A 27,607-nucleotide genomic window follows, 5' to 3' on the forward strand; every position below is an offset into this window, starting at 1 on the left:
GATAATTTGCTGAACTACAGGAGGTCATACAGTCAACTACTTACTGGGCTCTTAGAAGGCATGTAGGGGTGAATTTGAGCTAAATCTCACACACTGAGCACCTTGGCCACACAAGTGGACAACTGCCTAACTAAAATCATGCTGGACTATAGCATACCAGACTAGAGAGATTGCACCTGTATATTGAAGCTCACAGTGTGCTGCTCCTAAAGGTCTGTTATGGCCTTTTAGTTGTGGCTTTAACACACTTCCTTTTTTCCTCTCTTGATCCTGTTCCATCCACCCCAGTCTCTCTGATCCAGTAACTACTGGGAGGGCAAATCAGTTTGGCAGGAACCATTAGGGACTGTACTGTTGCAGAAGAGGCCTGTCAGGGAAACTTCTGAACAGCTCTAAGAATTTAGCTGGAAGCATTATGGTTGAGTGACAATGTGCTGTTTTAGCTATTACCTCAACTTGCGTGGGGTTTTTTTTTTTTTTTTGCTTCACTTTCATAATTTTCTGAATCTCTTTTTGAGATTAGATAGACAAACTAAGTTGAAACACTTGATGTACCAGTTTTCGTTTCCAGGAAAAACTTATATTCTGATTTGAATTCTCAATTCCATTTCTCCCTCTCCACTTCTAGCTTGCTTCTTCCCTCACCTTCCATATAGCATGGGTCTCAAACTTGCATGCTCTATGGTGTTTAATTTTTCCACATACTGAATAACTATTGCATACACATTCCACCTTACTAATGGATCCTGTTAGTATTTACAAGACTTGGTTGGGCTAGGTTAGGTCAATACTTGAGGCCTCTGAAGAACAGTCTGGTACTGTAGAAAGAGGAATTGGTGCTTTTTCAGGTGGCATTCTTTGTTCAGAATCTATTGAACAAATGTGCCCGTGGGCACTGACTGCTAGACTATGTCTAAAACAAGTTCTTGAACACATGTAACTTGTAAAGAGTACACAACAATGTTTCATAAGTGTTAACTTGGGCTTTCTGGATAGAGTCCACATGCATTTCCTTACATTTCTTCCTCCTGACGTTTCAGCTGAATGCAATACTCTTCTGCTACCCAAGTCACTATGTAATCCTGTTAAGGGGTAGCAAAACAGCTTCATCAATTTACATTGGAACTGCAAGACATCCCAACCCTCATCTGTGGCATAGAATCTGATCATGTTCCCCTTGGACTCAATGGAAAAACAATTTGATGTCCCTGCTAAATGAAATAACCATACCGTCAGTACTGACATTTTTGAACCTCTGAAAGAAATTTCCATTTTTAAAAAGGGAAGTTAAGAGTCTAGTTTGAACTAACCCCTACCACTGACAGTTTGCACCTAAAGAGGGATCTGATATGTATCCCTTTCAGCTCTTTTCCCCACTCTGAGTGCAGAAGGTGGGGGCCCACAAAATCCTTAAATACCTTGCTTCTGTAGTCTCTGCTTACCAAAAAAAAAAAAATTGCCACAGTTACAGATGCACTGACTCTGGAAGATAGGAACAACCTATCTAGTGATTAAGAACCCTGAAAAATGAGAACGGAACACTGGACTCCTTCCCGAGGAGTACCCCAAGATCTTCTGCCACAAGAGAGTGTACAAAAACAAAAAAGGTAACACAGAAAACCAGCTGTGTCTGATAGCTGGCCTCTCAAGCTAGGTGGACACATACACAGACCTCTTGCCTTCCAGGATGCAGCCATCACATTGTCTAAAAAAAGGTTTTATTAGCCATAAAAAAAAAAAAATCCTTAATAAAGCATATTTGGTTGCTAGCTATTACAGAGCAACTGAGAAAAACAAAACAGAGAACACAGTATCTCTAGGTACAGCTTAAACAATGAATAGGTGGGAATAGAGGGGGCATGAGGATTTTACAAAGAGCAGCTTAACCAAACAACAAAAACTAAATTTACATTTCCCCTTATTAATTCATAGTCCACTCCACTTCCATGCCCCAATTTCCTTGGAGGCATAATAGTCCTGCCTGGCTTTAAAAAACCATGCCTTCAGCTTCTGGTTCAAAAAACTCACACAAAGAGAAACTCAGCAGGTATATATTTACTATTTAAATTTTATCTCTCTATCACATTGATTCTTCTGCCTGCCAACACTCTTAGTTACCTGAGTTTAACCCTTTAATCACCAAGTGCTGGCCAGCACCCCTCTTATCCATCATAATCCCTAAATGAAGTTAAAATGAAACACTATTTAAAAGTCAACAGGGAAACAGCTGAATCAGTTTAGAAGCCTACACTAAGTTGCAGCACTCTGATCTAGGAAGCACAGCTCTGGACTTCCCTGAGCTCTCAACCCACAACTGTCGTGTGTATAATTGCATCCTGCAAACTGTCACACTCTCTCCCCCCAAATGGATTACCGCTACAAACAAAAATGGATGGAGAACATCTAATGGATTTATCTTCTCTCACTTTTTTACTTTGTCTCCTCAAAATGTACTGTTTAAATTAACCAACTGGAGACCAACTGGGAGTGGGGAAAGTTTTTCTATTTCCCATATTATATTACAGGAGCTGTAAATGATCTGACAAATTAGGCAGATAAGAGATTGAGCCTCAGACCGTGTATTTTAGACATAAAATACCTGTTTTCCCTTCCTCCTAAAAACCAGTTTCACTAAACCCCAAAATGGCACTTGTGAGTGGCTGACTGTCAGGGTTTGAGGAGTGGGCACAGAATCCGTGCCATGATGTCCCCCACTCAGAAGAGTCTATACTTTGCAGATGCAATGGCAGAGGAATAAGTTCAGCATTACCGCCTCCAGGCTGAACAATTGCAATGTGTTCTGCTTAAACATTTAGAAGAAACTTAAAAAAAAAAAAACAATGGTCCTATAGCAGCTTAGAGACTAACAAAAAAAAAAGTAGCACAACCCCAACATTCAGAAGCTTCAGCTAGTAGAAAATAGATCCAGAAGAATTAAATTGGTCAGGCCAAAAGGAGCACAACTTCTGTGCTCTGGCCTGGCTCTTCATATGTTTCACAGTGCAATGCAAGGAGCAGATGGTTATCTAGAAAGCTTTAAGTAATCTTGGGCTGGAAAATACTGAGACAGCCTTCTCAGGTTGTTACAAAGCTTGCTGAAGTTACTGTGATGACCATGGTATTTCCTGACTTTAGAGTGCATAACACTTGGTTTTACAAGTGGACTTTATATTCAGCTGAAAACAATTTGATACATTATGAGGCATCATAGCAAAGATCCAGGTCACTAGTCTATTTCCTGTCTCCCAAGACCCACAGTGTAAAAATGAAACTCCTAAGCAATCAAACAAAACATGGGTGAACTAGAACCTGCAATCCATTTTGAAACCAAACTAACTCACGTGAACTCCATTTTTAAGTCAACAAATTTCACTGCCAGAATTGGTAATGAGGTCTCACCATTGACCTGTTCCAGTATAAACAATAACCCATAAAGCATCTGATATCTCAGTTATCTGACTCCCTTTTATCACATGCTCAGCATTTCATGCCAGACTTTCTTCTTTCCACCATCCATTTTTCAATGCCGTCACTTTTACATCAGTAGCCCTGTGGGAGCGGGAGAGTAACACTCTTCAACTGCTATAGAAGTTATTGGAGACATTCTTTGTCAACAGCTGCAATATGAACTGGGTCCTCCATCCCATTGCTTTACATAATCAAGTCTAGATAAAAATGTCAGGCTTTGCTGCACATCAGTCCATGATTAAGACAGCATAGCAAATTAAATTACTCTCTCTCTGAATGTCAGGGGTCCTGGGTACTTACAAGGCTACGGGGAAATAGGAGACTTGTAGCCAATTTGTTGATGGAAAAGGGTAGAATGCTTAATTAATGCAATCTGACATCCTTCCCTCATTTTTACCCCAAGTCTACAATTTCCACTGAATAATATAGGCCATTGTTGCATATGCTCTTGCAATCATAAAATCTTAGGACTGAAAGGAACCTCAAGAGGTCATTTAGGCCAGTCCTCTGCACTCATGGAAGGAATAAAGTTTTATCTAGACTATCCCTGACAGATGTTTGGAGATTTTTAAGAGCAGGTTAGACAATGATGGAGAATTCCACAACCTCCCCAAGCATTTATTCTAGTGCTTAGCCACCCTGCCCTTCTCCGACAGGAAGATTTTCCTAGTGTCCAGTCTAAATTTCCCTTACTGTTCCTATTCTCAGAGGTTAAGAATACCCATTTTTCTGTTTAGGACTGCTGAAGTTGTTGTCACTGCATTGTAAACATAGGGATAAGTTTCAGAGGGGTAGCTGTGTTAGTCTGTTTGAGCTAAAACAACAAGGAGTCCTGTGGCTCCTTACAAACTAATACATTTGTTAGTCTAAGGGGCAACAGGTCTCCTTGTTGTTTTTATTGTAAATATGGTTTTAGGAATGTCCCATTTAAAAAAAATAGCTATTTTGTTTCTTTTGCATAATTAACACACAGTTTTAAAACTTTCAAATAAATGGGGAGCACAAGTCAAATTAATATGCAATTTAAGGAATAAGAGGCAGTGGTCAGGCCAATAACATCTTCCTCAGAACAGTTTCTCATTCAATGCATATTTTTGAAGACATGCACATTCGCTGGGTAGCTAAGCCAGTCAGTCATCCATGCACAATACAACCTAATTGAAGAAGTGAGCTGTGCCCATGAAAGCTCATGATACTGTCTACATGTTTTGTTAGTCTTTAAGGTGCAGCAAGACTATTAGTTGTTTAAGTTTTTCCCCACTTACAGAGTAACTTGGCTAGCCCTTTGAAACTTTACTAAAAAGCATAGCTAATTAAATGTCAGATTAAAAACTGAAATGGATAAATCTCTGAAAATAAGAATTTAGTATGAAAGCACTCAACACAACCTTAATCCTAGTGATCTGTAATATTTCCTTTTCACTAACATTCACCTTGAATTATAGTTCAATCCTCCTCCCAATTAAATCAGTGATAAGATTCCTACTGTTTCATGGGCATTTAAAAACAATGTTTTCTAAAAATTCCATGAATTCCCATCAGCTTTGTGATGAACAACTGCATTCCCAGCTTTTGGAAAATGAACTGTAAATTAAATGCACAGTTAACCTCTAGGGATCCTGGTTAGTGATTGGTACATTTTAAATTATAAAGTAAATAATTAACCATTGTGCCTTTATTATTTTGCTCTCAATGTTATATTCTGCCCTTCAAGGAACATGATGAGGTAAGGAGCACTTTCCTTTTATCAAGAGAAGTATGGAATAGGTTAGATTTTTCACCTCCGCCGCCAAGATGAAGAGCTAGTTTGTGAACTCCTTATTCACGCTGGTGTCACTGAAGGGACAGCATGTATGTACCTTGCTTGCCAGGAATAAGGGAGTCACAGTCTGGCCCTGTTGAAGTGAACCCTAATACTAGTAGTTAGTGTTTTACCTTGATATTAGGTTTTGAAACTTCTTGTTTTGTGAGCACGCTTAGAAACATGCTAACAAAATATTTAAGTGGAGGAATGTGATGGTGGACGAATGTCAAATGGAACAAACTGCTGAAGGTTCTGTGACTGTTTAAAGGCAAGTTACTATTCTGTGTACAAAGTTCAGATCTTTCTTGCTTGGATAAAGATTTTAAATATTTACAACAGTAACAAACTAATATTTTGTTTGATATTAATGATTTTATAATCTAGGTGGCAAACTAATCAGAAGTCAGAGATAAATTCATTTAAATTAAAAAAATCATAGTTTTAACTGGAATTTCTCTTTTAATGAGTTCTGTCAGAAATTTGAGTCTAAGAAACAGGCTATTTTTAATTCACTGACTTCAAGAGTCACATTCAAAACAGGCAGATTAGTGGTTCAACTAGTTACTAACATCCATTTCAGGGAACAAATTCCAGATCATGATTGTAAACCTTTGTGATGCAGTCTAGGCATGCTCCTGAACTTGACCTTGATTTCATCTTGAAGGGATTGTGCAGAAAGTGTTAAGAACCATACAAACATCTACAGCATTTTATATGAGACTGATTGTGACTTGTCAAGGCCTCTTGATGAATAATGGACTAAGTACATGTAGCATATCGTAATGTTCCTGTTTCCCTCAACTTGAGAACTTTCCACAAGGATGAACAAGGAAAAGCTCAGCTGAAAATCCTGGCATTACTCACAATTGTATCATGATTAGCTGGACCGGGAAAGGAATAACCATTTTATTTGTAAATGTATGCCTCCCACCCCCACCTTGCAGCTCCTTGCTTCTGTGAATAGCTTATTTAAGTCATCTCATTGACGTAACTGGCCAAACCCTGCTTCAAGTAAAAACAGAGTAAATCCATGGATTTAGGTCCTGACTCTGAAGAGACACACACAAGCTTAACTTTAGGCAGTGTGTCAATGGGACTACCCACAGTGTGTGAAGTTAAACATTGGCTGTACTCATGCTGTGTAATGAGGTAATCAAAAGCAGAATTTGGCCTAGTGAGGTTGTTTGTGTAAGTAGAACTCCCATGATATATAGGGTTGTCAACTTCCTATTTTCAGGAAATGGAATACCTTTGCCCACCCCTTTCCGAAGCCTTGCTCCCACTTACTCCATTTCCTTCTCTGTCACTGATTTGCCCCCACTCTTGGTCATTTTCATTGGGCTGGGGCAGGAGGTTGGGCTGAGAGAGGACAGACAGGCTCTGGAGTGGGGTCAGAATTGATGGATTCAAGGTGCAGGTGGGTTGAGGTGCAGGAGGAGATGAGGGGTACAGGATCTGGGCTGGAGACGAAGAGTTTGAGGTGTAGGAGGGGGCTCTTAACTGTGGCAGAGAGTGAGGGTGTTTGAAGGGGTGAGGGTTCAGATTGGGGGTGCGGGCTCTGCAATGGGGCCAGAGACGAGGAGTTTGGGGTGCAAGCAGGGACTCCAGCATGGGGCTGAGGTGTTTGGAGAGTAGGAAGGGGAACGGGCTCCAGAAGGAAGTTTGGGTGGGGGAGGTGGCTCCAGGATGGGGCAAGGGAATGATGTGCAGGGTATGGGACAGGGTGAGAAGTGCAGGCCCTCGGAGGCAATTTGGGTGCAGGAAGGGGCTCAGGGTTAGGGCAGGGGGTTTGGATTCTGTGTGGAGCTCACTTCAGGTGGCTTCCACAAGTGGCTGGCATGTCCCTCCAGGTCCTAGGGCACAGGGTCAGACAGGTGGCCCCATGTGCTGCCTCCATCTGCAAGCTGTGGTTCCTGGCCAATGGGAGCTGTAGAGCCAATGCTTAGGGGCAGCACCCCTTCTTCGAGGAGCTAAACACACTGGCTGCTTCCAAAAGCCACGTGGAGCTGGACAGACAGCTTGCCTGCCCCACAACTAGACTTTTAACAGCCCAGTCAGCAATGCGGAATGGAGCTTCCAGGGTCCTTTTCGAGACCCAGTGTTGCCATCTCTCCCTGTTTTATCATGAGTCTGGCAATACATGGGGTTTTCCTTCAAGCCCCAGCTCCTAGAGGTAAGGACACTCAGCTTTCCAGGCCCCTCAGATGCAGAGAAAAGCATGAAACATGACCTGCCTGAATCTCAAAGTCTCTCTCTTTCTCTCACGCACACACATAAAACCATCCACCCCACAATCACTCACACACACCAAATGAATGAATAAATAAATAATTTAAATTGTAATATGTTGGTTCCTGATGCATAATTTTAGCACCTCAACCATCCTGCACCCTGAGCCTCTAGCTATCATCTTTGAAAAATCATGGAAGATGGGAGAGATTCCAGAACACTGGAAAAGGGCAAATATAGTGTCTATCTCACCAATACTCCACCTCTGCTCTACCCAGTCCCCTCTCCTCCTCTCTGTCTCCCTCGTCTATCTACTCACCTGTTCCAGCCAAATCCCTAAACCCAAATGTAGCAAATGATATTTGGAAAAAAAAAACCACTCTTGTAAAATTTCTTTCTAAAGAAAATGGAGCATTTCCATTATATGCCAGATTGTGATGATTAGACATGCAGAAAGTACTTAATTAAATGCACTAAATTTGGGAATAATGTTATACTTGAAAGAATTTCATAGGATCTTTTTAGGGGGATGAGACAAAACACTACATTTACTGACAATGTAACATTACTCTGTTATATGTATATTCACACATACCTGCACAAAGACACAAACACACACCTATTTCGTCTTGTCATTGCAAGTTAAATTCGAGAGGGAGGAGCGGGGGCTTCTCTCCGTCTGGACCGATGCTGATTTTGACAAGATGCCCCATCTTTTATAGGACTTCCCCTCTCCCCCACCACTCAGGTCTATGAATTTTGCTGTATCAGTTCTTCATTAATCACCATTTTAACATCTGTTTAACTGGAGGTCATTCTTCTTTGCCATCTGACATCAGTATGTTGGTGCCTCCTTCACAGTGTTATTTTAAGACTATCTTGTTTGTAAAAGGGCGCTTGTTTCTTAACACTCTGAGGCAGTCCATATATCCTCCGTTGGTCTGCTTTGTATTGGGCCCAATTGACAGTAGCTCAGCACCTCTGAGTTTTACGACCTCTTTTCTAAACACATTTCAAACTGATTCACTCCCCCTTCCCAGGAACTACACAATTACTTCACACATGGGAAAAAGTTTACAATCGTCCATACAAAAAGTATCAATCTATTTTGGTACAAAGCTTCTATTAGTACAAACTATTAATCATTCATATTTTCTTTATAATACAATCTAGATTCTAATTACTAAGAGCAACAGTGTGATCATACTGAATCACAAGGATCCTTCTGATCTCTCTGTCTTGACATCAGATACAATCACAAGCAGTTTGTGATGCATCTTTATTAAAGGCCTAGAAAACTGTTCTTCCCTGCTAACCAGAGAAGAGTGGCTGACAGTTATAGTTGCTTAACATGTATTCTTACACTACCCATTAAGCACATTACATAAAACATTATAAAACTCTGTGGTCTACAATAAAAATATCCGTCACAGTTTTTTGTTACATCTTTAAGTTTGCCAGAGATTTATTTGCAAAAACTTTTTAGTAAAGGCAAGTCAGTTGTCCTGCTGAATACAACATTACATATTATGGAATACATGATGCAGCCCTTCTCTGATTTACATTTTCTTCATCAGTATTTCTAAGCTGATTTTATGTTTTAAAAATACTCCTACGCCTTCATAAAGTAATCATTCCAGATTACCAAATACTTAAACTCACTGAAACAAAGATATTATTTTAAATTAACTAGTCAGAGCAGTTTAGTGCATTCATAACAAAGTTTGTTGCTTTTAGAAAAAGGGAACACTGTGATTTTCATAATTTAATATTCATGAAATTTCACAATGTATTTATGTTAAAATGTTTCCAATGATTTTAGGCATATCAAAGGATTTTATCTCTTAGTAAGGTACTGATTTTAGTTCATCAAGTAGTCAGAACAGGGAAACTCATTTGTCCAGCTATCTGGAAAAAAAGGAATATTGTCCATTTAAGGGCTCTCTTCAACAGGAGATGAAAGGAGACTAGGGATGGATAGAAAGGACTGGAAGACTTTGGAAGCAAGTTTTTGTACTATAGTAATTAAAATTTTAAAATGTGTACTTTAAATAAGAATGGTCTTTTGAAAAATGTATTTTAAAACTATACGTCTTAAGAATCAAGCAATGAAGGCTAAAGCAGAATACTCAGATTGTGTATCTAAATATCTATGCATGGATTTTTTTAGAGACGTGATTTCATAATCTTCAGCCACAAACTAATGAAATATTTAAAGCAAATTTTAAACTAAGGTCCTTTAACATAGTTACACACAACTGGTTTTGTCAATAAATAGGGTTTGCACATGCCTATTAAATGGTTCCATTACCACTTAATGGCTCTTTCACAGGTTCAATGCTAATAGGTCTGGCAGGCTGGAAGACTTTTCACTTTCAAGTTATCTGGGGAAGAGTCACCAGTCTAGTCTGCAAACTGCAACAGGAGCTGTGGGAGCCTTCAGAAACAGAATAGGGATAGGAAGAGGGGAGTGGATGAGCACTAAGACCCAGGGGAGGTATTACTATATGTTACAGGATCTTAGTTTAAAATTTGCCTATTTTACCCACCACCCACGTATGGGATTGTGCAATAACTGGTAGGAAAAGCATTCATTTTCAGTCATGAGAAAATAAACTTACTTCTGTTCTGAATTACACCAAAGGAAATCATGACAAGAGTGACCTTGTAGACTTTAGAGTAGAATTTGGCCTACATATTTTTTCTTACACCCTAACCTTCCTTAATTAACTCTTCATAGACATTCAGTACATTTTGGCTTTGTCTACACTGCAGGATTTTTGCGCAAGAAGCTTTTTGCGGAAGAGATCTTCCACAAAAACTTCTTACACAAAAGCACATTCATACCTCAAAAGCTCATTGCAAAAGTGATGTGGTTTTGCTCAAGAGAGCGTCCACACTGCATGGACACTCTTGTGCAAGAAAGCTCTCATTGCCATTAACAGAATGGCCATCAGCGCACCTGTGCTTTTTCTGATAGGCTCTTTTTTCACAAGGACCCCATGCTGAGCGCCCACACACACCTTTTTGCGCAAGAGCTGTAGCACAAAAAGGAGTTATTCCTCTCCCCACGAGGAATAACTCTACCAGCAAAAGCCCTGTGTCCTGTCGATTTACTGACAAAGCCCTGGCTGGGTTGATTTAGATGGGATTGGTCCTGCCTTTGGCAGGGGGCCAGACTTGATGACCTTCTGAGATCTCTTCCAGCTCTATGATTCTACCTTTTGTAGACTTAGATTGGGTCTTAGGGCATCACCAGTGTTCTAACCGGAGAAATGCTCTTACACACTGCCGTTTGGAGAAAGGAGAAGAAAAGCTTGACAGAGCTGCAGGACATCACACCCTCTCTTCTCATTTTGACGTTTGGGTTTGCTATCATTTATGTAAGCTACTGACCTCAGAGATACCGAATTATGAAAATCAGCTTAGAGTTTTATGGTGTAGAACAATCCCATATCATTTAGAATTGTATCCGGTGTATGTACAAAACCTCACCTTTAAGGTTTCCCTTAGTACTTGGGCACCATGTTTCCAGGAACTTAAGTACTCCTCTTGGTGAATGCTACTTTGACTGGATAACAAAGAGATCCAACTTAAAGTCCAAATCAAATGCTCCAACCAATAGTTCTCCTGCCCCTTCCAGGGCGGACTGAAGTCCTGGGCTTCTCCACCTCTTCTTCTGACCACTGCAGAGCCTCTCTTACCTTGCTTTTTCCCCAGCTGGTTCCATTTGCCAGGGACTACCTGTGAGGATCTCCTTGCTTCTTTCAGGACTTATCACGGAGCTCCCCACTGGAGCCTACGCTGCTTCCTTTAAGTCTTTTTCTCCTCTGGCAGGCCTTGGTGACTCAGCCTGACTACCTCACACTGTGCCCAGTGGTAAACGCCCATTATCCCTCCTTCCAGGGTATTCCTGAGGTCCCAACTCTGTTTAAAAAGTACCTTACCTCAACACTGACTGGAGTCAGACTATTTAAGCAACATTGCACTAATTAGCCCTTATTTTGCCAGCTCACAAATGAGGAATAGCTGCTCCATGATGGGCAAAGCTGAGACCAGTTTTTCCTCAAAGAGTTGCCATGACAGGGACCATTGAAATCAATGGCAAAACACCCACTGACTACAAAGGGACCATTGTTTTTAATGAGGCAAGAATATCACGCAATGATCCTATATTTCTCTGGCAGTGTTAAATATAATAAAACCTGATTTTGCATTCCTTACAGGATTGGATCATTACAACCTCCAAGAAATGGGGGGAGTGAGGGGAAGATTTTTTTAAAATTAAGGTTTGTGAAAATGAGGAAAGAGATGAACTTATGAATAGGAAGCACCTGAAATTTCTTTGCGTGCGCGCGCGCGTGCATGTGCATGCGTTTATGTGTGTGTCAAGAATGTTTTGACAGGTACATGCACTCAAACACAGAAACTGAGAAAATGAACCCAGGAAAAATGTTCTGATTAGTGTTTTTTGTTTTGTTTGTTTGTTGGCAAAAGTCTTGAATATTTGAATGATCTAAATTTAAAACAATATTTCTAAGCTTGGGAGGCAATTAACAACAAAATTACTGTAAAGCTCTTTACTTGAGTTTATTAAAAATAAAATACAAACCAAACCCTACTCCTGCAAAGATGTACCACTGCTTAACTTTACTCTCATGAATAGGCCCACTGAATTCAACAGTACTACACTGGTGAGTAAAGTTAAGTCCATGTGTTTTCAGGATCAAGGCACAACTCTACAAATCACCTGAAGAACCAAACAATCCAAACTAAAATGAAGGTGCAAAAGGATTTAATTTGACTTTGGTCATGATCCTGCAAACACTAACACAGGTGCTTAATTTTACTCATATAAGATTCAATGGCACTTAAGGTAGGCACATGAGTGTTTTTTTGCTGTATTAGAGCCCTTATGATTAGTTTTGTCAGCTAAATTCATTTTTGGCATCACTCTTCTCAGTATTCAATCCAATATTAGTTCCCTGATAAATAACAGATTTAAAGGCATCAGGAAAACGGGAATAGATTAATAACTATGTCCAGTATACACACAAAAACAGAAGAAATCAAAATGATTAATCTGCTGTCAGCTTTATTGCTCTATACCGTGGGAACTGTCAGCTATTTTAATATATTGTGCATCGTGGATACATATATACCAAGTTTTTCACCCTCAGCCTGACAGCAATCATAACTGGCTTTTGAAGAATCATTTTTTGCCATTTTATTCTGTTGCTGTTTGCCTTTTAATAAGCTTAAGCATTTCTATTAAGTCAAAATGTCCTCGTCTCTCTCAGAATTCTCTGATCGTGGACTTGTGTGGATAAGAAATGCATTTATTATTCATAAATATTTCATTATCTTAATATTTGATATTTCTAACACTTGTAGAATAAATATGTCTATTACAACTCTGCAACCACTTTATCTTTCACAAAAGTAACTGAGAAATGAGTGCCCATTTGTGCCCATAGTACCCTCACTTAATCTACCTTAGCGGCTAATATGCTGTAACAATTTTTCTCATTAACATTCCGAAGACATTAGCAATATCAGCCTCCCTTGTTATCTGAGATTCCTTATAAGTATTTACCCTTTTCTGAATACAGGTTGAACCTCTCTAGTCTGGAATTCTCTGATCTGGCAGCATCCATGGTCTGCCATGATTTTAGTTAGCTGAATGTTCTCTTATCAGTGTAGCCAAGTTTCCTGTGGTGCAATAAAATTTGCTTACAGCCTTCAGTTTGTTTACAGTCTCCAGTCCTGGCTTTGAGTGATTTTTGCTTTTATTTAGCTCTAATTTACCCCTAAATTTCTTCTAAGAGCCCAGTAAGCAGTGGAAGATTTGGTAATGCTGCTAGACAATATTGACCTCTCATGGTTTGGCAAATTCTCTGGTTTGGCACCAGTCGGATCCCAATGGTGCCAGACTAGACCGTTTCAACCTATATTTCTGTTTAACAGTATTCAAGGTTTAAAATATTCAAAACATTAACGTGATATCTGTAAATTAGATTGAAACACCCAGCCTTGAAAGGAAGCAAAACTTTTCAGAAAACATAAATAAGAGAATTTAGAAATCCTGGCATCTGGTTTTGTTGTTTGTTTTGGTATTGATCTGGTGTTTTGTTTTTGGTTTTTTTGCTTTACTTATGGGCCTACAAGTAAATTCTTGTGAAACATGAGCAGTGTATTTAAGGCAGGTTGAGCTTGTGTGAGCCAGTATTTTCCTGAAGCAAATTAACCTAGCATAGTAAGAGACCTACTACCAGCTCAAGTTATTTGGACTCAGGGAGAAATAAAATAATATGGTGGGTTATGTGAAAGGTGACCTACAAAAGAAAAACAATGTGTATGTCTTTTTGACTTTTTAAGTTGAATAAAGAAAGCTTGAGAGTTTTTTTTTTTTTTTAATTCTGCTTGATGTTTTTATACTAGAAACATTAACAGGAATATTAAGTCTCAGTTGTTTCTTTATCATAGTTTCTCTTGGGTATTATCAAACTAAGGATGCTAAGTATTGGGTAATTGACTAATCGTAGAGTTGATGATGCATTTTGTATCGACTATTCGATTAGTCGATAGGGTCTCTAGGGATGTTGCTACACTTCAATGGTGAAAGCACTATGTGGAGCCTGGGGTGAGTTGGGGACTCGCTGACCCTGGGCTCTGTGCGGTGCTGCCCCTTTGAAATGCCATGAGGAGCCTGTTGCTGGGCTCTGGCATTTCAAAGCAACAGCGCTCCATGGAGCTCGGGAGTCCCCAGCTGACCCCGGGCTCCACGCAACGCTGACACTTTGAGGTACCCCCTCTTCTTCCTCCTCCTTGCTGCCTCTATCTAGAGGCAGCACGGTGAGGGGGGAAGCAACTAGTCCACTAGTCCTTCACATCCCTATATCTAACTACTGTTTTGTGCTTCTGATGATCTATTATTTGGCCAAACCTCACCAAAACAAAAGAGCATTGCAGACAAACTTATTTTAAATAGTTAAATAAACAAAGACCTTTCAGCAAAGCTTGGAATAGATCAGAAATATGGGGGCCAGATGGGCAGCACATCCAGTGGTCAGGGCACTGAATTATGCTCAGAGGTCTTTGGGTTCTGTTTCTGGCTTTGCCACTGGTCTGTTGGGTGAGCTGGAGTGAGTCACTTCTCTTCACTGTTTGCCCTCACACCCTTCATTATCTTGCCTATTTTTACTGCAGCATCTTCCAGGCAGGAATGATCTCTTGCTATGTATTTGTTCTGTGCCTACCATTAGGGCTTAATTTGTGCTGAAGCTTGCTGGGCTCAGCCCTGCCTCTCTCTTCATGCTGGTCCATAGCCCCTTTTCGATCAGTGGCCTTTAGTATGACATAGAATTCTACACTGTACAGTGAGCGTGAGGTCATGGGTTGTGGAGGATGCCATTTTGTTTTGCTTAAGCCCTGGCAGTTTTTTCTTTACAAATTCAGCATTACCTCACACAACAGGCCTCAATGGATTTGGGCCTCTCAGCACTGTGAAATGAATAGTAGCAGCAACAACAGAACCTGTTACAATGTCACTGATAGAAGTATGACTCGGGACAGCACAGATTGAAAGTCCTTACTAACTGAATAAAGTGGGTTTGGTGGTCTCAAAAGACGTCATCATCACAAAAGTGGCTATCACAAGTACAATGATTGTTGGCAGTCCCAGAGGGGAGGTTAAGGACTGCTGTCTCCTCTGGAGGGGTTCTGCTAGCTCTGAAACTCTTCTGTGTTTAGATGCAGCACTTTGTTCTCTAGTCCCATGAATACACATTCAGACACTTAACAGATCACAGTAAATAGATTTAATATACAACTTCAACAAATGAGGGTGACCAGCTGTACTGTGCATCACCCCTTCTGTTACATTAGGAGAAAATGTCAGTTCTACATTAGATGGTATGCAGTCTACATATTTCCCAAGCAGTTTCTGTATATTTCTAAGTCACTGACTTTATTTCTAATTGGCTCTAGTATTTATTTTTAACAATGTTTCACCATATCAATTTTATCCTGCCATGTGATATCAGAGGCAAAACAGAGAATTTAAGTCAGGAAAAGTATTGCTTCTTAAGTGAATTCAAACTAATGTGTTGTTTCTTTCATTTAACTTTAGGTTGTCTAAACATATGTTTCCTGTCTGGCTATTGATTGTCTGCTCTTCTCTTATTCAAGTGAGTGGTATATTTTATGCATATGGTGCTTATATTGCATATTCGGTTTCTGTGAACATATAGGCATTGTTTATGTTAATAACTTTACTATGGTACACACTGCAGGACTCTATACACTAAATAACTTAGAAATTAGACAATAAAAGGCCCTTAGAACAGAATGAACATAAACTAGTACAATATTCTAGCATCAATTATCAGATACAGTTCTTGAGGACAAAGAGGAAAACAATATTAAATGTCAAAACTGACATTAAAATCTATAGACATTTCTATCACTGCAACACCTATTGAGGCTGATTTTGACCTTGCTTACCAATGCAAGTCCACAGTTTAGTAAGAGTCCTTATGCATATGAGCTGTTTCAAATGACTAGCCCCCCTACTCACATGTTTAAATGAAACACACGCTTAAGGAGCTTGCTAACCTACTCAGTCCGGGGCTACCCTACTAAGTCAAGTTTACACTGAGGTAAATTAGATCTGATTAAGTGTGTGCAGTGCTTGATTCTTCACTGTTGTGCACCTAGTAAAGCCATTGTACAAAGTGGGTGTAAAATGCTACCAAATCAGAACTATTGCACTCAGATATAAATAGCTACACAAGATGTAGTGCAATAGAAGATAGAGCCCAGAGAGTTTAATTTTAGATATGTATCAGTCTCTTAAAAAAAATCCTCATTGTGCAGCATTCCTAACACAATTCCTATCCACACCAACAAATGCTGAAGCCATAGCTCCTTGTCATTGCTACATTCACTAACCGATCCATACTCCTGAAGTTGGATATGGTTGGGTGAATGGTTTGGGAAGGACTGGAATCCAGTCCCAGCAGAACAGGAGAAGTTCTAAACAATAGCAAACCAAATCCAAACTTCCATGAATTTGTGGTTGGCATCCTTAATGTCATTGTGCTGTGTTGTGAAGTAATGTTTGGGTCATGATATTGTCTTGTGACACAAATCTTCCTCATGTTAGTGGTTCAAAAGTACTCTCAGCTTTGCAAACACTATTTTTGGAGCATGGGAAGAAGTTTGACTTTAATCTATTCCTGAAGCATATTGTGAACTGCCATAGGTATATACATCATGAGCAGAGGAGTTAAATATGATTATGAAAGCTCTGAATGCAATAAATCCATAATGCATTTGACCAATATACACTTACTAATGCACCTTTGAGTAGGCAGAAAAGCGAGCAGGTTGGTTAGAGCAATGACCCAACAAGACTACAGGAGCATGGACACAAGTATTACAAGTACGAACACTGCAGGAGGTTAATGATGAAGAGTTTAAAGAGGTTAAAATAATCTCTTACACATGCCCAAACACTGAAAAAATGCATATGCGTGTGCGCGTGCACACAGACAGACAGACACACATTCAATGGATGAACATTTACTTCATTGATGTCTCTTGATTGGTACCAATGTCTAGATAGCAATACCTAAGCGACATATATTTCATGATTTCTCCCCATCTCCAATTATTAGTACCCTTTCAACGGAAAGTGTCCTGAAAGTTTGTGAAGGGTTATAAGAGGAGTCTCTGTATTTAAAACTTTCTTTTCTTATCATTTAGATGAAGGGTTTTAAAATTTCTGTTCTATGACTCATTTGTACCTCTTAGGATTTTTTTGTAATACATTCATCCTCCATTAAAGTAGCATTTTAAATATATTTGAGAGAGTGTCTGCCTGTTCAAGGACTCCTCCTAAATGGTAAGAGCTAGGACCAGCACATTCAGTATACGATTCCTCTTATCATAACTTAAGGTAAGGGGTTTGGTTGTGCCAGGAAAATGTGATGTGACTGGAATGGGATTACTTCTTAAAGCCATACAGAATCACCAGGCATGTGAAATGGGCTGTTTGGGGGCATGCCCTTTCTGTCTGGGACTGCTCAAGCCCCAAGCCTCCCACTCCCAGATGCCCATTAGGAACCTCATCCACCCCCCACAATTCTTATGGGGACATTGTTTGACCCAGGTCACGCCAAAAGAATTTTCTAGCAAGAGGGAAGTAGATATAAAACAGGAACAATAACATCATAGCGGGATCTCACATTCTCTGCAACAACACACCTGGAAAATACCTGAGGAACAAAGACTGGGAAATAATGGTCCCAGGCTAAAAGGATTTTTAATCAGGGTATGAAAACCTCAGAAAACCAAGGCAACTTGTGCCTTAAGGATCTGTCAGCCTGTTTATCACTCAGGTGAGTATTTGCTAATGCATATCCTAATCTAGTTTATTTACTAGGATAATCTGTATTGTTCTTTTGGTTATCTCTTATAGTCACTTAAAACCTACCCTTTTTATTTATCAGAGGGGTAGCCGTGTTAGTCTGAATCTGCAAAAGCGACGAGGAGTCCTGTGGCACCTTATAGACTAACTGAAGTGTAGGAGCATAAGCTTTCGTGGGCAAAGACCCACTTCGTCAGATGCATGTAGTGGAAATTTCCAGAGGCAGGAATAAATATGCAGGCCAGGATCAGGCTGGAGATGACCAGGTGGATCCAATCAAGGAGGATGAGGCCCACTTCTAGCAGCTGATCTGGAGGTGTGAATTCCAAGAGAATAGAAGCTGCTTTTGTAGTTAGCAAGCCATTCACAGTCTTTGTTTAATCCAGAGTTGATTGTGTCAAACTTAAAGATGAACTGTAGCTCAGCAGTTTCTCTTTGAAGTCTGGTCCTGAAGTTTTTTTGCTGCAGGATGGCTACTTTTAGATCTGCAATTGTGTGTCCAGGCAGATTGAAGTGTTCCCCTACAGGTTTTTGTATGTTGCCATTCCTAATATCAGATTTGTGTCCATTGATTCTTTTACGTAGGGACTGTCCTGTTTGGCCGATGTATATAGCAGTGGGGCATTGTTGGCACATGATGGCATATATTACGTTGGTGGATGTGCAGGAGAATGTACCAGTGACAGTATGGCTGATCTGGTTAGGTCCTGTGATGGTGTTGCTGGTGTATATATGTGGGCAGAGTTGGCACCGAGGTTTGTTGCAAGGATTGGTTCCTGAGTTCGAGTTCGAGTTATTATGGTGCGGTGTGTAGTTGCTGGTGAGAATATGCTTCAGGTTGGCGGGTTGTCTGTGGGCAAGGACCGGCCTACCTCCCAAGGCCTGTGAGAGCGAGGGATCATTGTCCAGGATGGGCTGAAGATCACTAATGATGCGTTGGAGAGGTTTTAGCTGGGGACTATAGGTGATGGCCAGTGGTGTTCTGTTGGTTTCTTTCTTGGGCTTGTCCTGTAGCAGGAGGCTAGAAGCCAGAAGCCTCCTGCTACAGGACAAGCCCAAGAAAGAAACCAACAGAACACCACTGGCCATCACCTATAGTCCCCAGCTAAAACCTCTCCAACGCATCATTAGTGATCTTCAGCCCATCCTGGACAATGATCCCTCGCTCTCACAGGCCTTGGGAGGTAGGCCGGTCCTTGCCCACAGACAACCCGCCAACCTGAAGCATATTCTCACCAGCAACTACACACCGCACCATAATAACTCGAACTCGAACTCAGGAACCAATCCTTGCAACAAACCTCGGTGCCAACTCTGCCCACATATATACACCAGCAACACCATCACAGGACCTAACCAGATCAGCCATACTGTCACTGGTACATTCTCCTGCACATCCACCAACGTAATATATGCCATCATGTGCCAACAATGCCCCACTGCTATATACATCGGCCAAACAGGACAGTCCCTACGTAAAAGAATCAATGGACACAAATCTGATATTAGGAATGGCAACATACAAAAACCTGTAGGGGAACACTTCAATCTGCCTGGACACACAATTGCAGATCTAAAAGTAGCCATCCTGCAGCAAAAAAACTTCAGGACCAGACTTCAAAGAGAAACTGCTGAGCTACAGTTCATCTTTAAGTTTGACACAATCAACTCTGGATTAAACAAAGACTGTGAATGGCTTGCTAACTACAAAAGCAGCTTCTATTCTCTTGGAATTCACACCTCCAGATCAGCTGCTAGAAGTGGGCCTCATCCTCCTTGATTGGATCCACCTGGTCATCTCCAGCCTGATCCTGGCCTGCATATTTATTCCTGCCTCTGGAAATTTCCACTACATGCATCTGACGAAGTGGGTCTTTGCCCACGAAAGCTTATGCTCCTACACTTCAGTTAGTCTATAAGGTGCCACAGGACTCCTCGTCCCTTTTTATTTAATCCTTTTTTTTAATGATCCTGAACTCTAGTTTGGGGATGTGGGAGGGGGTAAGAGGCTGTGCATATCTTCCTCCACATTGAGGGAGGGGGGAGGATTTCACAATATAGCTTTGGGTCTGTACTGCAAGGGAGGTGGGTACCTGAGTGCTTGGGCAAATCCCTTAAGATGTGTCTTCTCAGAACTGATCTTAGTGTCTGTTTCTGTAGCTAGGTGTGGCCCTGCCTATTTGTGTGCTAAAGGAGGCTTAACAGCTCAGGAAGACAGGATACCCAGGCTGGCAGAACAGACAGGCTCAGTGGCATCCCAGTGGCATTTAAAGGGGTAGCAACCCATCACAATGGCATCAGAATTTGGGCCATGATCATGAAACAAGGGGCATGTTGCCAGGGTAACATTTATATTAAGAAATATTTTCATTTGCTCCTGACAAAACTAAGAGGCTAAATCTTCTTCCACAGGTATTCCCATTCTTGGCTGCAATATATCCCACCAGCAGCAAAGAACACATCGAGGTACCTGAAAATTATGGTGGCTCATTCCCACTATATCTGAAGAAGGTAGGAATTTAAATATGGTTTCATACAACCAACAAAATGACAGATGGTGTAAAATTTCAGACTTCAGTTAAAGACCTAATTATGATTTCATTGGCCTAATCCTTCATCTCAAATTAATGGAGTCATGCCAGGGCAAAACTGGTGAATGACAGAGAAGAGGGTTAGACTAATATTCCTTCTATCAATAGGCCATTATATAATATGACCTTTTTGCTATCCATCAACAGTTAATTTCATTCTTTGTTTTCTCTCTGCTTTATAATCCCTACTGACTCTCTCCCATCCTCAAATTGCTAGTATCCAGGGAACACTGGAGACAGCCGTTGTCACGGTATAAAAATATATTGAATTTAATATATTTGTCTTTGGCAATTTGTTTGTTACTCCATATCCAATTCACTATTACAGCTATATCTTGTGTTAGTGACGTGGTTTGAACTTGAGAGTTCAAAGTGGACAATAAAAGAGAAAGATCATATTTATCTAATTTTTTGCCCAAAGAGCTGAGAACTCAATAATTGAAATTTTCTATTTTTTGGCTAATTTCTAACGAAAAATTGTTAACATTTCCCACAGAAAGATCTGAATTTTTAGCTAAAAAGATGGAAATATTTTCAGCTAAAAAACAAACCATATGAATTCAAAGCTGAACATTGAGTTGGAAATGCTGCTGTTATTCTTACTGAGAATTTTAGTCCAGGTGTCTCATGACTTCATTCTCTTCTCCGGTCTGGGGTCCCTGATGGCACTGTGTCTCCCATAGTGTACCATAGTTTTTCCTCTTTTTTAACCGTGACCAGCTGAATGTGATAGGAATTCTTGGCCATTGTGTATCACTGGAAATGTTTATCTGGAGAAACCAGTCCATAGAGAAGGATAAGGGCATGAGGGACCTAACCTACAACTCCAAAAGACACCCCACTGGCATTTCCAATAGTTTTTTTCAGTTTATGGTCAAAATGTTTTGGTTTTATTAGCCCAGACCCTTAATCTTCAAAGAAAGAAGCAGCAGATCCAGTCTACCATAGATTTATCACAGTACCCCTTTAAGTGTCATCTTCGCATAATGTTTTATGAACATGAAAAAATCTGACCCAAATCTGTAAGTAAATGCGAACACCATCTACTGTAGTCGAGTAAAAGGTATATTTTACATAATCCCATGCCATATAGATATTCTGCTGATTAATGGATTCCAAAAAGTCACAACTATAAAAAAAAAGCTAGGCAATTATAACACAAAAGTCATTCTTCCTTCCCAGCTACTCGGTAAGCACATTACTGGATCAAAAACTATCACTGATAGTAACATTTGTTTTAAATTCATAATAACCTGTTTGAATTCAATAATTGATCTCTGTTAGAATAGCAAGTAAAATGTCATTTTCTTTCACCAGTCATAAGCACCATCTGTCATTTAATAAATGTTTTCTGTGACTCAATCTGTACTTAAATTGACTTTGAGCACATCACTGCCATTTTATGGCTGCTGCTGTTTGCACCACTGACTAGGATGCTCGGAACTCAGCTTTGATAGTCAGTAAAGATAAAGCCAGAATCAGTACAAAAATATGGGTATTTCCAGGCCTGAGTCTGTTGTGTACTGAATGTACCATTTTCCAGAGCTGGCCTCTTCTGAGGGCATAGGCACAAAAATTGGTGCAAGGAACAAAGATTTTTTAAAAAATAAAAATATAAAGGGTCATATATTCAAAGGGCCTCATAAACAAGTCTTGTATATGCAACATGTAATGCTCACTAAGTCGGTGCCTGCTCTTAGTGCCCGGCTGTCCAGCTGCACGTGCAAACTCAAGTTTTATGCACAACAATGGATATGCATGCAAAAGATACATTTATGAAGACGCTCTGACCCTCACATTTATTGGAATAATTTGAAAATAGTAAACTCATTATCTTATTGCTTGTCAAGATGCCTCCTCCTTGAAAATAACTTCCAAAATGTACTGGTTTCATGAAGCATTCCAGCTAATCCTATATTTCCTATTTAGGCAAAATATCCATTAAAGTCACTGGATGTTTTGCCTTTGAATGATGCACAATCATTAAAGACCCATTCTTTTCGTACTTTGATTGCTTGTATCTTTAGATTTTTTTAAGCCCTGCATTTTGAAAGCTATGGATGTTCTATATGCTATAGAAGATCTTAGTGTTGATGAAAGTTTATGCCCAAACAAATGTGTTAGTCTTTAAGGTGCCACAGGACTCCTCGTTGTTTTTATTTGTTCTTTTTGAGACAGGTTTATTTGTTTGATACAGATCAGCTATCACATAGTGCCATGTGCAATCGCAATACTATATAAAAAATAAGAATTTATAGTAATTATAGAACAGAAGCCAAAAAGCAAAGGAAATTAAAAATAAATATCAATTTAAAACAATGCAACCGTTTAACATTGTCAGCCAGAATTCCCATCTGACTAGTATGAATTTTCAAATAAAAGGCCATTGATTGCTCTATGCCCATGGTGGGGAAGGTCATTCCATAGCTCATCAAATATCAAGCCACACAACAGGAGTGTTGTGAGCAAGACATGAGAAGTCATTCTTCCGCTACTCTATGCTGATTAGGCCCCAGTTGAAGTATTGTGTCCCGTTCTGGGCACCACATTTCAAGAAAGATATGAGGAAATTGGAGAAGGTCCAGAGCAACAAAAATGATTGAAGGCCTAGAAAACATGATCTGAGAGAGAAGACTGAAAGAATTGGCCTTGTTTAGCTTAGAAAAGAGAAGACTGAGGAAGGACATGATAGCAGTTTTTCAAGTATCTAAAAAGGTGTTACAAGGAGGGAGAAAAAATGTTTTCCTTGGCCTCTAATGATAGGACAAGAAGCAATGGTCTTAGATTGTACATTAGAAAAAACTTCCTAACTATCAGGGTGGTTAAACACTGGAATAAATTGCCTAGGGAGGTTATGGAATCTCCATCACTGGAGCTATTTAAGAACCGATTGGATAGACATCTATCAGGGATGATCTAGACAGTGCTTGGTCCTACTGTGAGGGCAGGGGATTCAATGACCTCTCGAGGTCTCTTCCATTTCTAGGATTCTGCAATACTGTGTGTCCTTTGCTTCCACCACCCTCCTCGTATTCCCCTCTGCCTCCCCCAGTTGCTGGCCCCCCAAAGCCTCCTACTCTGAAAATGCAACTTGGGCACTCAAACTTCTCCCAGTCACAAATGTCACTTCCAAATGACAGATACCCAGTGGTAAAAAAATCTCTCCATCCCCAACCTCTGCCTATCCCCACAGATGTTTGGGGAATTCACTCATATTGTCTACCATAAGGCATCTTATTTCTCTGGGGCATGCCTGGTGGTGAACACCCATTTGTATCCAAGGCTGGACAGAGGCATGGGTGAGCTGGGCAGCCGCGGCGCCGGCCAGCAACGCCCTTCCCCCCCACGGTCGCAGGGTCCTACACGGCCCGGCACGCATGTCAGCAGCGACGGCCAGGCTGGACTGGGCCGCGCTTGTGCCGTGCGCCCTAGGGGCGGGCCCTGAGCTGCGTGCCAGCGGCCGTAGCCAGGCTGCGCATGCGCTGTGTGCCCCGGGGGTGGGCCTGCGCCCCATAGGGGGATGGCCTGCTCCCCACGGGTGGGCTCGTACATGCGCCGTGCGCCCGGGGGCGGTGCCGTGCGCCTGTGCCAGGGGGCACCAGAATACCTCGGGCTGGCCCTGTTTGTATCATGGGAATCGGAGCATGAAGCAAGGAGAACGAATGTCCTTGGTAGTCAGCTATTATAATGGCAAAATGCAGGACAATGTAGCACTTTAAAGATCTGGCCATGATCTGGACACATGGCCAAGAAACACTGGAGATATTCCACAGAGATTTCAACAACCTACACCCCACCATCAACCTCAGCCTGGACCATTCTACACGAGAGATCCACTTCCTAGACACCACCGTACAAATCAACAATGGAAAATTAGACACCACTCTCTACAGAAAACCCACCGACTCATACAGTTACCTACATGCATCCAGCTCCCATCCAGAACACACCACACGATCCATCGTCTATAGCCAAGCCCTTCGATACAACCGCATCTGCTCTAACCCCACTGACAGAGACCAGAAGCTTCAGGATCTCTACCAAGCATTTATAAATCTCAACTACCCACCCAGAGAAACAAAAAAGCAAATTGAAAGAGCCAGACGAATACCTAGAAACCATCTACTTCAAGACAGACCCAAGAAAACCAACAATAGAACACCACTTGTCATCACCTACAACCCCCAACTTAAACCTGTCCAACACATTATCAATAAACTACAGCCTATATTGGAACAGGATACCATACTCAAAGAGGCTCTGGGAGACAGACCCATAGTCTCTTATAGACAACCACCTAACCTCAAGATGATTCTTACCAACCACCACAGGACATACCACACTAATACCAACCCTGGTACCTTCCCTTGCAACAAACCCCGTTGCCAGCTTTGTCCACATATTCATTCTGCTGATACCATTATTGGACCTAACCAAGTGAGTTATAAGATCAAGAACACATATTCCTGCGCATCCAGAAATATAATCTACGCTATCATGTGCCGAAAGTGTCCGTCTGCTATGTACATTGGACAAACATCTCAGACACTTCGCCAAAGGCTTAATGCCCACAAAACAGATATCAGACAAGATCACAAAGAGAAAACAGTTTCTTGCCACTTTAACCAGAAAGGACACTCTCTAAATGACTTAGCCACCTGCATTCTGCTACAAAGACCTTTTACATCTGCACTTGAAAGGGAATCCTCTGAACTGTCATTCATGTTAAAATTCGACACTTGCCAACAAGGACTTAACAAGTCTTTGAACTTTCTCACCCATTACCAAGACAGTTTCCCCAATTATCACCTGTAATACCATTAACTCACAAACATCCCACTCTCCCTACCTTTAATATCAGCAACTCACAGACACTTACCTTCCTTCCTCCCCCTTCCCACCCCCCCACATCCCCCTTCTGTTCTGCAATGTGATTTGTCCTTTTCATATTTGTTCATTTTTTTTAATTGTATCCTTTGGTATATATGGTTGTGACTACTTTCTTCCACTATTTGATCTGAGGAAGTGGGTCTGGCCCACGAAAGCTCATCATCTAATAAACCATCTTGTTAGTCTTTAAAGTGCTACATTGTCCTGCATTTTGCTTCAACTACCCCAGACTAACACGGCTACATTTCTATCACTATTATAATGGCAGGCATTGCAGTTTGAGAATTAGTAGCTGTGAAGCCCCAAATGGCAAATAAGATGCATCTGCTAGAGTCAGAAGTATTTTCTCTCTGCTTTGCACTAAAATACTCTCTTGATTTCCTGATTTCCAACTTCAGATGAACATCACGCTCAGTGGCCAAGCTGACATTCAGTTGTCTGGAAATGAAGAAGGCCTATTTGGAATAGATCCAGATTCGGGCATTCTCTATGTTAATAGACCCCTGGACAGGGAGAAACAAGCTTTCTACACCCTTCAGGTATGGCACACATGGATGGCACAAGACCTATTTCACCTCACTGCCCTTCCACACCTCCCCCAGCTGTCCAATGCCATTGTTATTTGTTCCGTTGGAAGTAAATATTGAGAGACATCAAAAGGAGAACACCCAATGGCCAAATCCTAAGACCTTTCCTCAGTTTTTATTCAGTCTTTACTCAGGCAAACTCCCATGGAAATCAATAGAAGCTATGGGTGCTCTCAGCCCCTCTGAAAATCATGTAGGCCATTCGGTTAGGGGCCTAAATTTGAATTTAATACCCAACGACACCATACTAAGGGTGGGGAGACTCTGTCCTCCTTGTTTCTGACTCCAAGGAGGTATTTTACTCTTCTTTGGCATACAGACTAAATGTATGAAATCTAGTCTGCTCCAGTTGACGGAGTCTAGGGATGCCAAGTGTCCGGTATTCACCTGGACAGTCCAATATTAGTGGGCTCCATCCGGTTTAAAAAATAAATAAATAAACAGAAAATACCGGACATGTGAAATTTTTCCCTGATGCATCTGGCGGGAGTGGGGGGAGTGAAGAGCGTGGCAGAATTGTAGCAAAGGGGGGCATGAGGATGCAGTTGCCGGGGGCCTCCCTAGGGGGGTGCTGGGCTGGGGTGGGAGCGAAGTGCATGCTGCTCTGGCCCACGTGACCAGCAAAGACCCAGGAGCTGGCCACACGATGCCTCCCTCTACACAATGTGAGCCGAGGCAGCCGGGCTGGGTGGCAGGAGCAGCAACTTTAAAAGTAAGATTAATTTACCCAGCTGTCCCGTTCCTCTGGTGCCTGGCTCTGTGGGGAGGGGGGCAGCATTTGATTGGAGCAAAGCACTCCTGGCGCTGGGGTGCCTGGCTCAGAGGGAGGGGTGAGTGCATTGGGATAGGGGGGACACTAGGAGGGCCTGGCTCTGGAGAAGGGAGGGGTGCATTGGGGGTTAGTGTGTGGCCCCAAACTGGAGGGAGTGGTACAACTTTTGCCTAATAACTTTGGTCTCCCCCCTTTTTTTTCGTTGACAGAATTTTTTCCCGGTGTTTTTCTTTTTTTGGGGGGGGGGGGAGGGAGGAGGAGGGTGTTCGATATTTTTTGTTAAACCGTCTGGCAACCCTACTTGATTCAGCACAATGAGTTTACCTTTTACCACTGCTTGGGCCAGATCTGGAAGGTTTTTGAGCACCTGCTGAGAACCTACTCACTGAGTTCTCCAGGAGTTACAATAGCTCAGCACCATATCCAGCCTTTCCTAAGAAGCCATTTGGACTGCTTCCAGCTGGTTCCCCCAGCCCAATCCCTTTCTCTCTAATATGCTCTGCTCTTAAAAGTACAGTACATACTCCTATAATGAGTTTCTATTTATCCTTCTTCAGATTCATCATATGTATGTAATGTCCCTCACCACTGTTCTAATGCTCTCAATTCTGATCCAGAGACCAGATGCATAAGCCTGCTTTCTCTAGAGCAAAGGACATACCTTTTCCCATACAGAGGTTTGGTGATATTAGAGTGTACTTGAGGCAGGATGAGGTTAGACAATCATTTCAATAGACTGCCCAGCTGTACAAGATTTTTTGTCCATGAAATAGGAATGTTATTGAATACTGATATTGGGATGCTTGGATCTGTCCATGCAGCCTTCCTTCTGGA

General features: G+C 41.3%; 1 protein-coding gene across 3 annotated transcripts in view; it reads left to right on the top strand.

The window, feature by feature from the left end:
- The first annotated feature begins 5,170 nt into the window (after positions 1 to 5,170).
- The window catches only part of CDH16 (cadherin 16), an 82,973-nt gene continuing 60,536 nt past the window's right edge, over positions 5,171 to 27,607 (top strand). For all 3 annotated transcript variants that reach the window (XM_075940061.2, XM_075940063.2, XM_075940064.2), the window contains exons 1-4: positions 5,171 to 5,194; positions 15,633 to 15,690; positions 20,346 to 20,444; positions 25,813 to 25,953. In XM_075940061.2, coding sequence (XP_075796176.2) covers positions 5,187 to 5,194; positions 15,633 to 15,690; positions 20,346 to 20,444; positions 25,813 to 25,953 — 306 coding nt within the window. In that variant the 5' untranslated portion in view covers positions 5,171 to 5,186. The remainder of the gene's footprint in view (positions 5,195 to 15,632; positions 15,691 to 20,345; positions 20,445 to 25,812; positions 25,954 to 27,607) is intronic.

The sequence above is a fragment of the Pelodiscus sinensis genome, chromosome 12 (assembly GCF_052426305.1).
Source record: "Pelodiscus sinensis isolate ZL-2025 chromosome 12, ASM5242630v1, whole genome shotgun sequence".
Taxonomy (NCBI): domain Eukaryota; kingdom Metazoa; phylum Chordata; order Testudines; family Trionychidae; genus Pelodiscus; species Pelodiscus sinensis.